The sequence below is a fragment of the Lagenorhynchus albirostris genome, chromosome 14 (genome assembly GCF_949774975.1).
Source record: "Lagenorhynchus albirostris chromosome 14, mLagAlb1.1, whole genome shotgun sequence".
Taxonomy (NCBI): domain Eukaryota; kingdom Metazoa; phylum Chordata; class Mammalia; order Artiodactyla; family Delphinidae; genus Lagenorhynchus; species Lagenorhynchus albirostris.
Window position 1 is genome coordinate 42,629,134 of NC_083108.1, and position 11,824 is coordinate 42,640,957.

At 36.0% G+C, this 11,824-nt stretch overlaps 1 protein-coding gene across 2 annotated transcripts in view; it reads left to right on the top strand.

Annotated features, from left to right (window-relative positions):
- DSC3 (desmocollin 3) overlaps window positions 1–11,145 on the top strand; it is a 41,157-nt gene extending 30,012 nt beyond the window's left edge. The window contains exons 14-17 of one of the 2 annotated variants that reach the window (XM_060170614.1): window positions 1,166–1,287; window positions 5,271–5,513; window positions 7,307–7,349; window positions 7,430–7,566. In XM_060170614.1, the coding sequence (XP_060026597.1) occupies window positions 1,166–1,287; window positions 5,271–5,513; window positions 7,307–7,333 (392 nt within the window). In that variant the 3' untranslated portion in view covers window positions 7,334–7,349; window positions 7,430–7,566. Of the gene's footprint in view, window positions 1–1,165; window positions 1,288–5,270; window positions 5,514–7,306; window positions 7,350–7,429 lie in introns of both variants that reach the window. The other variant, XM_060170613.1, reaches the window with a different exon arrangement.
- The last annotated feature ends 679 nt before the right edge of the window (window positions 11,146–11,824 follow it).

Below are 11,824 nucleotides of genomic sequence, written 5' to 3' on the forward strand. Positions count from 1 at the left end.
CTTGAGAATCAAGGAAGGCAGGGAGACCAGTGTGGCCTGAGAGTAGAGAGAGGATGAGGGAAGAGGAGTGTAGGAAGTGGAACCAGAAAGGTAACAAGGGGCCACACACAGTTGGCAAGGGTTGGTACACTTTTTCTGTGAAGGGCAAGATAGTATATATTTTAAACTTTGCAGGCCATATGGTTTCATTTGTAACCAATCAAATCTGCCCTTGTAGTGAGAGAGCAGCCATAGAAAACCTTTAAACCGCAGGCATGGCTGTGTTCCATTAGAACTTTATTTATGGACACTAAAATTTGAATTTCATATAATTTTCCCGTGTAATAAACTATTATTATTTTGATTTTTTTCAGTCATTTAAACATATAAAACCCACAGCTCATGAGTCATACAAAACATGGTGGGCTGGATTTGGGGCCGTAGGTTGGCAATCCTTGGTATAGGGGCTTGTAGAACATTGTAAAGAGTTGTTGTTGCTCTTAGCTTTATTATCATATATTTCAACCTCCCACAAGTATGATGCAGAATGAAAATTCTGAATAGGCAAAATACAAAGTAAGTTTAATTAAGATACTTGGAGATAAATCTATTCTGGGAAGAAAAGTCTGCTTTGTTATCTTTTCTTATTGGCAAACCATTCTTTTGGGAATCAGTAAATCTCTTTAAAGTCTTTGTCTTAAAAAATGTCATTGGGGCTTCCCTGGTGGCACAGTGGTTGAGAGTCCGCCTGCCGATGCAGGGGACACGGGTTCGTGCCCCAGTCCGGGGGGATCCCACGTGCCGCGGAGCGGCTGGGCCCGTGAGCCATGGCCCACGGAGCCTGTGCTCTGCAACGGGAGAGGCTGCAGCGGTGAGAGGCCCGCGTACCGCAAAAAAAAAAAAAAAAAAAGTCATTGATTTTTTAAAAATTCATGATTCAAAATACTTAAATGATGGGTGGAATCCAAACTCTTGAAGATATGTGTATCAAAATATACATATAATCGCTTTAAATGTTAAAATCTAAGCTAAATCATGGCCTGTTCATTTAGAAGGGCCAGGGTAGTTTGTGGGACACCACGCTCAGTGACTTGTTTTCCTCCTGTGCACCTTAGGTAATAAGAAATAAAAGATGAGTATTTTATTGTGTGCATGTTAAACATTTTTGTTTTTGTTTTTAACTCAGCTATATTGCTAACTGTAGTATGTGGACTTGTTAGTGCCAGAAATAAAAAAAGTTTTCCTGAAGATGTGGCACAGCAAAACTTAATCATCTCAAACACAGAAGCACCTGGAGATGATAAAGTGGTAAGTAATTTTTCCTTTTGAATTTTTGAATTTTATTTTATTAATTCTTTTATACGGCTATTTATCTCTGAGTAGTTCCCACAATTTCTTTAACTCATCCTCATGAAGTTATTTCAGAATTTAGGAGTTAATTTCTATTTTTCATTTGATCAGATTCTGTAGACATAAATATGTTATCTGTCAATATTCAAATATTTTTATAGGGCATTTATTAAACCAGATGTATTGTTTTAGTTATCTTTTTTCTACTCTCTAGTGTTATGGTTTAAAACTTATTATTTGATGTTGTGAATTTATTATAAGAAGAATCTTTTTGACTGCTCTCTACAATGTATATTTTCAGATATTGTTCGTTTATCTAACTCTTTGACCATTTATAATAGGAAGAACTTGCTGAAAGTTCTCAAGATAAACTAAAAATATCAAAAAGATATATGTTTACAAAAAAGTGTGTGTTTGGGGGGGCAGATTGGAACAATACTGCCACTTTCTTTTCTTACATATTTCTTGGGACCTCTGAGGTGCTTGGCACTATGCTTCTTGTTCTGCGGGAAGTATGTAAAAAATTATTACAAGGCATGTTCTTCCCTCGAAAAGATTTCAATTCATTCTTGAGAAATTGAAAAATAAATAGGAATGTGACAGTAAACTATTAGCCCCAATATGATAGGACACTGGTGGAGTTCAAAGATACTGATGATACGTAAGTATATTCATGATGTCTGGATATCAACCAGAAAGGCCTGGTGGAAGAGGTACAGATTACTCTGTACCATAAAGAACACGAAGGGTTTGAAAGTGAAGAGATGGAGAAAAACAACCTAATGAATAAAAAAGGAGATGACAAAGTTTAGGCATTATTCACCAAATAGTAAATAAATTGATTTGAAATGGAAGAAATGATGTTTTGGACTAGAGGCTTGACACTTAGGTTCTGGAGGGAGAAGATATAATAAGAGAGGGATGGGGGATGAAACTTTTTTGTGGCACACTAAGGATTTTGGATTTATTCTCTTGGTAAGGGAGAGCCAGTCCAGGCTTTCTGCACGAAAGTGGCATAACGTGAGCAGTGTGATACTGAATCAGTAGGGTGACCAACAAGAACAGGAAGACGTTAGGAATGGGGAGGATAAAGGATTAGGATCTTTTGATAATTTAAGCATGAGGTAACTCTACTAGGATAATGGTTATTGGAAAATTAAAATAGGGATGGATAAGAAATATTTTAAATGTATAAATAAAATTGTTTTCTTTTAAGTAATAAAATAAAAAGTGGAGTCAATGTGACAGAAGCTATAGCCTGGGACAGTGACTTTATATCAGGCCTTTTCTGTATCTCAAGGTGACGATGCCTTTCTTATCGACTATTTCTTTCGCTTCCTTCCCACCATCAGGCAAAATCATGACTCCTCTATGCTTGACATGCCTATGTGTGGAACCCTGTAATTATCTCTCCATTCAGGAAATAGATTTAGCCCCATGATTGTCCTTGACTCATAGTAAGCTCTTATTTTATATCTGAGAATGAAATGATTGAGCTGTACTTAATTTTTTTTCTTTGCCATTTGGTGCTGGAGTCGGTGGCATTGATTGGCCACTTCACCATAACATATACCTATTTACCTGTTCTCTATTAGGAACACTTCTCAAAAGGACTTGAAATTGTTAATTTATACCAGTATATAATTTTAGGCATATTTTTACAAAATGCAACAAAATTTCACGGTGAATGTGTAAACTCATTTTAATACAATGAGTAAAGGTGGTAACTTTAGTTTTGAATCTGAGTTTAAGTCAAAGGCATTCAGATGGGGTTAGGAGTTGTGTGAAAAATCAGGACTGGAAAAGTAAATTTGAAAATCACTAACATGGAGAAGGAGTTGTTGATGCCCTATGAGAATAAACTTGGAGGAAGGAACAGAGATTAGAGAATGTGAAACAGTACTGTGGATTCAGCTTTGATTTTAGTTTATTTTCAATTCTCCCTTTATTAGCTTAGAAATATGATCTCAATATGTATTTATAATGACAAAATTATACCCATCAAGGAGATTTGACAAACAGGATTTGTGTGTGTGTGTGTGTGTGATAGAATTTTACTGTAGCAGCGACCTAAGCAAAAAATGTAGGGTAGCAGTGCCACCAAATGGCTACTTTTCAGTTCTCTTTTCTGGTATTTTTTTCAAAGGCAGTAAAATAATATGTTTGACTTTTATAGATATATTTCAGATTCAGTAAATTATCTGAACTTGAAAATCTTTGTTTTGATAGAGACTCTGCATATTAGATAGAAAAAGTAAATTGGTAAGAAGATGACACAATGACACCTGATTATAGTGGAGGTCTTGTCATGAAAGTGATGGTTTAGAATTCAAACTGACATGCAGAGGTTATTGCTGTAACTAAACATCTCACCTGTGGCCTGGAGGGTTGGTGTTCAGTTCCAGCATTAAGTTAATGTTTAATCAAGTCTTTTCCATTTCAAAATATTCCCTTGACTCTTTGTCCTCCCCTAGATCCCTCCATATTTCTTTTTCTTTGAAACTGAATTTTTTGAGAGAAATATTTTTTACTCGATTTCTCTATGACATTACTTCCTGTTCATTCTGCACTCCGTGGAAATTCTTTTGACACAGATCACCACTGGCCACTTTTTTACTTGACTCTCATGGGTGCTTACTTTATTTGAACCAGTTCTTACCCTACTTGGATTTTTTCTACACCATTGATCTCCTTACCGTAATCCTCTCTTGGCTAGAGAGTCATGGCTTTTTGGTTCCGTATTATCTCAGTGGCTATTCCACATCAATTCTGTCACAGCTCTAATTCCTTTATCCACCCTTTAAAACATGATGTTTCTTGTCGTTCTATTCTTAGCCTTTTTTTCTTTTGGTCTGCAGTTTTCTCTGGGTGATATAATTTATTCCCATGGCTTCAACTCCCCCCTACATGGAAGTGACTCCCAGAATTATACTCCAGCTCAGATCTCTCACCTGAGCTCCAGACCACATATTCATATACTCATTTTGGAAATCCACAGGTTTCTCGTTTACCACGTCCAAAACTGAATTGCTCACCCTCCTCTCACCCGCAAGTGCATCCTTCCTCCCTGTTTCAGTGAATCATACCATCTATCTAGTTGCACAAGCAGGACACATAGGAATAACTCCTGACCCTTCCCTTTGCTGCCTCATCCGTCTAACCACCAGTAAGCACTCTATGGAGTCCATCCTCTTCTTTTAATCATCGCTGCTTCGACTTTGGCTTAGATCCTTATCATTTTTCACCTATAATGTTTCACTGACTGATATATCCATGACTCTAAACTTGTCTCCTTCTTATTTGTCTTTCACATTATTGCCTAAATGATTTTTTTTAAATATGTCCCTTGCCTGTTATTAAAACCATTCTTTTTGTCCCCATAATCTTCAAGATAGTCTAAAAATTTTAGCATGGCATATAGATCTTTATGTCCTCTGGCCTTTTATAACCTCTCTAGCTTCCTCTCTCTCTTTGAACTTTCTGTGGTAGGCATTCTCGACAGGCTGAAGTTGGGAACCCCCAAGGAACCCCATTTGGCTTTGCCTCTAGACCCTCTTACACATAATGCATTCTTCCTCCTATTTCTCAGTAGGAATCCCTCAGCTCAGAGTTTTCCCAGTTTGCTCCACTTACTTTCTCCGAGTTTGAATTTTCATGCTCTTCCTCTGTGTCCCTATAGCATTCTGTGTTCACCTGTACATCAGCATAATCACATTCTTAAAGTAACTGTCTATTTTTCTGCCTCATTGGAGTAAGAGCTTCTTGAAGCCACTGAGGGACCTTGTCTCTATCTTTGCATCTAATTGGAAAGTGATAAATGTCTGTTGAATGAATGAATGAATAAAAGGTTGAGTAAACGAGCTGTCTCCTTTGCCTTCTTGCGACTTTACTTGGAATCCATTTCCTCCCTATATGAACTGTCTTATTTTATCTTATTTCAGTGTTCTCCCAGTGGCTTTACGACCCATACAGTGAACAACTCTAGCCAAGGCTTTTGTGGTACTATGGGATCAGAAGTTCAAAATGGCAGGCAGGAAACCATTGAAATGGTAAAAGGAGGAAACCAGACCTTGGAATTGTGCCAGGGGGCCGGGCATCATCACACCCTGGATTCCTGCAGAGGAGGCACGGTGGAGATGGACCACTCGGAGTGGTACAATTTCACTCAGCCCCGCCTTGGTGAAGTGAGTTTTCTTGAGTGTTTTGACCCTGAAATTTAAATGTCCAAGTGGAGGACATTAGGAAATTGAGATTAATATATATTTTCAGAAACTTCTTTTTCAGATTCTCCAATGTATCCTTTCTCTCTCACTCTCTGATTATTTTTGCCCCTGCTCTTTGATTTTGTTACAGTATTTGATATAAAAGTTTTTATTTCATGTGTCACATTTCTCTTAATTTCTAAAATCTCATGAAAATTGGAGGATTCTACTATCCCTCACTAAAGTTGCATTTCATTTTTAGGTGTGTGTTTATCTCATGAACTCTTTTAATATAGAAGAATAGGGAAAAAATCTCATTCTCCACAATCACAAAAATCCCCAAATCAAATCTGCATCTCTCTGTGAAAAGAAAGCGTCTGTACAGAATTCTGGAGTGAATATTAAATAATATGGTTCATATGAACTATTTTTTCATGTAAAAAGCATCATGCATATATAAACTGTTTTCTAATTCAGAGGAAAGCAAGGATGTGAAAGATAGGGGGGTTCAATAAGGGATTTTCATTCCTGGCAGCACATCAAAATTCCCTGGGAAGCTTTTAAAAAATACTAATGCCTGTGCTTCACCTTGAAAGATTCCGATTCTAATTGGTTTAGCTTTTTTTTTTTTAAGCTCCTCAGGTGATTCAAACGTGCAGCCTGAGTAGAGGACCACTGAATGAAGTATTCTTTCTGGTACGAAGTTTTCACTTCTTCTATCAGAGAGTACCAGTGCTGTTGTAATACAAACACTGGTCCAGAAACCCTAAAGCCTTTGATGGACTGTAGATGGGCAACATTCTGTGACATGGCTGTAGGTTATCATAGGTCCACAGCATATTTATTTTTTTCATCAAATTCAAATGTTAATCCCTTTTCTGTTTCTAGACAGTCAGTAGCCATGTAAGATCAGGCTGAGGAGGAGGGAAGCTTAAGAAACACTCTTAGGGGTGTTCTCCAATGTGCATGTCAGGTAATGGGACGTGAGGCTAAAATGGTCATGAAGAGAGGCACTTGCTAACGTAAGGCAAGGTAATAAGCGCTGGGTTTGAGAGGGGATGTGTACACAGGTGAGAAAGGGGAGGGGTGCACGAGTTTGACAAGTTGGCACACAGGCCAGTGACAAAGAGCGAGGGTAAATGTGGCCGAATGCTTGGCCTCTATTCTGGCCAGGTTTTTGCAGTGTGAGTTATCTTGATTATTTTAAATTTCACTGAAACTTTTTGGTGCATCTTTTTATTTTGTCATGGTTTGGCTCTCTCGGAAGCTTGATTCTGAAGACGATGTGGTAATTACTGACATTATATCTGCAGATAATAGTGATTTTAGTTTATTGAACATGTACTATGTGCTGGACATAATAAGGGTATTTTTCATGCATTATTATTTCATCACTTAATAATGATCCTGTGAGATAGTCATTGTCTGTATTCCTATTTTAGAAACGAGGAAACTGAGAGTTAAAGATGTTCAGTATTATAACTTGCTCAAAGTCATGTAGCTAGTTGGTAAAGCCAAGCTATGACTCCAAATCAGGACTGCTTGACTATCCAAGCTCAAATTCCTAACCGCTATGCATATTGCCACCGTTTTGTGGACTAGCCTGACCTCTAGATATAAAATTTAGGGGTAAGAATTTAGTAATAATTTAAATGTACTTAAATATAATGTGTATACATAATTTTGGATTTGTATGGATTACTAGAAATGTAAAATATACTGACTTTGTAGTATGGCTGTGATATAGACCAACCATGTGCATTTTTTATATGTAGGAATCCATTAGAGGACACACTGGTTAAAAATTAAACATAAAAGGTAAATAAAAAATAAATTTTATGTTTATCTTTCAGTGTGTTTAAAACAATAATACAATCCCTTGTTTTTAAACTTTACAGAAACTGCATCTGTGTAATCAGGATGAAGACCACATGCCATCTGAAGATTATGTTCTTACGTATAACTATGAAGGAAGAGGGTCTCCAGCTGGTTCTGTAGGTTGCTGCAGTGAAAAACAGGAAGAGGATGGCCTTGACTTTTTAAATAATTTGGAAACCAAATTTACTGCCTTAGCAGAAACATGCACAAAGAAATAATGTTACAGTGCTACAATTAGACATATCTTTGTCAGACATTCTGGAGGTTTCTGAAAGGGATATTGTAAGATTTAATTTATATCTAGATATCTATGAATATGAATATATATGAATTTTTCTAAACTTTTTGAATTATGCTACATACCAATTTCTACTTTAAAACAGTTTGTTACTTATCTTTTCAGGAAGTTTAAAATGTTAAAACAGATTTTGCCTCTTTTACTGCTGAGTAAATAGACAACCAGCAAATCTCATGCTATAGCACTGGAATTAAGGTCTATAAAGGACCTCCTCTTCTTTGCATATATTTTTCCAATAAATACATTGGCTAAATATTAGTCCAACAATAGAAGCTGTATTTGACTGACTATAGTAGAACAGCTCTCTGGGCTAGAAATTCCATCCTTATTCCAGCTTTAGATAAAAGTAGAATCTTAATCGTTATGGTAAATTATGTTGGATTTTTTTAGCTCTAAAAAATCAGTAGCACCTGGTCATTTGCTCTGAAGGCTACTAGAATTTTGTTTTTCTTCTGGGTAGCAATTAGATTATGAAGAGCAGTTCTAGATACTAGATTGCCCTAATAAGGTCTCAAAAACACAGAACCACAATGTGAAAACTAGACCAGGAAAGTGTAGACCAAAAAAAAAAAAAATTTGTTGCTTTTATACTTTTGAAAGTGTGTTTTATATTTTACAAAAGTCCTGTTATGAGGAATATATCTAAATTTCCTTAATCTCGAGAAAGAAAACTATATTCACCATACAGAGTTATTGCCAGTATTTTAATGTAAAGATCTTCTGTTGAGATTGTAATCACAAGTCTTTTTCCTGAGATTCAGAACTACCTTTGATAACTTGCCAGTAATGAGAATTATGCTGAGAAAAAGTTGCTTTTCTTCTCTTGAGAATTATACTTTCATATTTTCATTTGCAAGTTTAGCACATATGGCTCTTTATTTTCTCTCGACAGTAGTCATTTGCAATTAGAATATCTTATCCTTAGATGGACTGTAGTTACACCATTGAATCAGTCTGAAGAAACAGACTCCCATCGTAGTTACAGTAGCAATGAGCATTAACATTCATTATTTCTATTCACTACCATTTTCAAATGAAATACATTATTCCTTATTAAAGCAGGTAAATATTACACAATGCTATAATGAATCAAATGAATATAGGGAAACTTAAACCTTAGGTGCAATTTAATATCGTCCAAGGTGTTGCTTAAATTTTGTGCTTCTCAAATTTGTTCACATGCTACAGCCTCTGGAAGGCCTTGCAAAATTCCCCAAAAGCAATGACGTTTAAACTTAAAATAATTAACATCTAATCTTATGATAAACGTAATAGCACATTATTATATACTCACTTCAAATGACAGCTTAAAAAATAGACAACAAATAATAGGTACCACTAGTTGAAGAAAAGTTTGAAAGAAAAATAATTAAGACTAAATTAATTTTAAGATATTGCAGCTATGAAGAATTGGGACCTGCTCCCCATACCCGACCCTGCAAAAAAAAATTCTTTATTTTACTTTGGAGGCAGAATTTGTTGAGCTAGCCCATGAAGTAGCAATGTTCGATAGGAATACAGTTTGAACTGGATATATGTATATATATATATATATACACATACATACATATTGATGTTTATTGATTAATGGTCAAATATATAACCATTAATCATTAATGGTTAAATATATAACCACTAGTCATTAATGGTTAAATAATTAATCAATGCAACATTTAAAACAAAGTGAAAAACAACATTTTAAACAAAGTGAAAAACATTTAATTTTAAATGAGGCAGGGGTGTGGTGTGTTCTATAATAAATATCCGGGATTTAAAAAATAGAGAACTTATGTTTGGTTCTTAGGTGCTGCATGATAACTAAGCATGTCAGGAAATAGTTCATGTACATTTATGTAATTTGTTTAAAATTGTATACAGTTCATTAAACTTTTCTGGTTTCAGTGGAAAGGAAAGAAGGGATCACGTGGGACTGTAGATTTGCTTTGCAGTCTCCTTCTGCATCTACAGACTGGGAGCAAACTGGTGACTGGCTATCACAGCTAGGGCTCCTTGACTTCTAGTGACAGGTTTCCAGAGATGAAATGTTTTTCTTGGAGCTAACACTAAAAACTTCTTTTAACCTAATTCTGGTAAAAATAAATCTTCTACAACCATTTTCATTGTCTCTCCTACCAATCGACATTTAAAAAAATATAGAGCCAAACAACCATGTTCTCTGGGTCAGATTTTAAAGGCTAAAGGGGGCTGGGGTGGGGTAAATCTTACGAAAGTGGGGCGTGACTGTCCTAAGACCTCAAATCTGTCACCTTTACACTGTGTTCTAATCCAAGCCTGGAAACTATAAAATGTCATTTCCCTAATCACTGCCCTGTTTTAAAGAGGCATAGATGTGATTAAAGGAAATCAGCCCTCCCATCAGGCCCCCTTTCTTTAATCTCTCTCCCAACCTTGTCAATAACACTTAGCTGGCAAATACTCCGGGCTGTCAATCACCCTTCAGTATAAATTACTTTTTCCGGGTTTGCTTTCTTACGAGGATTTTTTAAATAATAGAGGAACTAAGAAGTTTGAATTCATGAAAGAAAAAGATCACGTGGTCAGGTGGGGACAGAGAACTCCAGGAGAGGGCAAGCCCAAGTGGAGTATTTGCACAGTCAGAGAGGAACATGAAAGCCCAGGCCTTCAAGGGCAAAAAGAGAGGCCACAAAAGGGACATGAGTGGTACACACTGAAGCAACATTGTTTGCTTCTTAATTTGTCCTAGGCCAGGCCCTTCCTTTTCCTCTTTTCGCAGGCCAGTGGCAGCTGCCATTTGAGTTTGGTGAAGTGTCACCAACCCTTTCTTATTTGGAGTGTGGAATCAAGAAGAGAGCTGACTCCTTGCTGAGTCTGAAAGTGTCTTCAGGACGGGCCTGAACTGGTTGTGCAGGACAAACACGGCATTCATGGGGAATACTGGATTCCTAATGAGGCCCTCTGGTCACTGAGCTAGATGTCTTCAATTAAACAGGTGTCTGAATTTTCTATTTGATGCTCCATTTTCTGTTTTCTAATTTGCTCCTGAAATCTAGCTTTTTAGACTTAGACATTTTAAAGAGTAATTTTCCTTTTAAGGGCTTCTTATTTTTAATGTAAACATTTATAAATTATAGTATTCTTTTTTCCTTACATATGTAAGGTGAAAATTATGCTATTTTAGTGTGAAAGAAAATATCTTTTTGAAGCTTTAATTTTTCTTCCAGTGAATGTTCTTGAATTTTTATGTAAATGTACAAATTATTTTTTTCTTATTTTTGTAAGGAAGCAGCTGTCTAAAATGCAGTGAGATTTTGCAACGTTTTTTAACAGAGCTTTAATTTTGCTGTTCAGAGAAGTTACTTTGCTTTTAGAGAAGCATGGCAGGTTAAAATAAGCAAAAATTTAATGTGTAACGCAATATTTACAGATCTGGGATATAATAAAACAATGTTAACTTGATTTCTTGTCTTTGCTGTTTTTAGAGATTAAATTATTCCAAGGTGGTCATGCTGCAAAATTGTGCTTAAGACTGGAATGGAAACAGATCCTTAGTAATAGTTTCATTGTATTTATAGGGAAATACTTTAGAGAAGGGGTCATTACCAAATTATCAACATCATTATACTATTTGGGAGGAGGTCACCATTTGGGGCACAGCTTTACAAATATTAACTGTCTGCTAACTGTCTGTCTATATATCTGTCTAACTATCAGCTGATTTTGACTGGTGAAGAAGTATTGTAAGGTTGTAATTGCAGAATGTTCCAGAATTAATACAGTGATACAGGATTCTTACTTGGAGGAGCAATGTAGTCAAGGAAAAACATTATGAGTTAAAAACAAAAATCAAGCAATATTCCATTCTTGGTTCCACATGTCCAGCAGAATTCGTTTGGTTAGATTTGGGGTCATAGTGGCTGAGAAGCATGGAATCTAGAGTCAGATTGTTTGAATCTGAATCCTGGCTCTGCCACTTACTAAGTGTGTAACTTAAGAAAGGCCACTTATCTTCTAAGTCTTAGTTTTCTTATCTTTAAAATCAAAAAAGCAATACCAACTTTACGGAGTTGTGGGGATGATTAAATGAATTCATATATTTAAAGCATGTAGAACATTGCCTGTACATAGTAAAAGATTT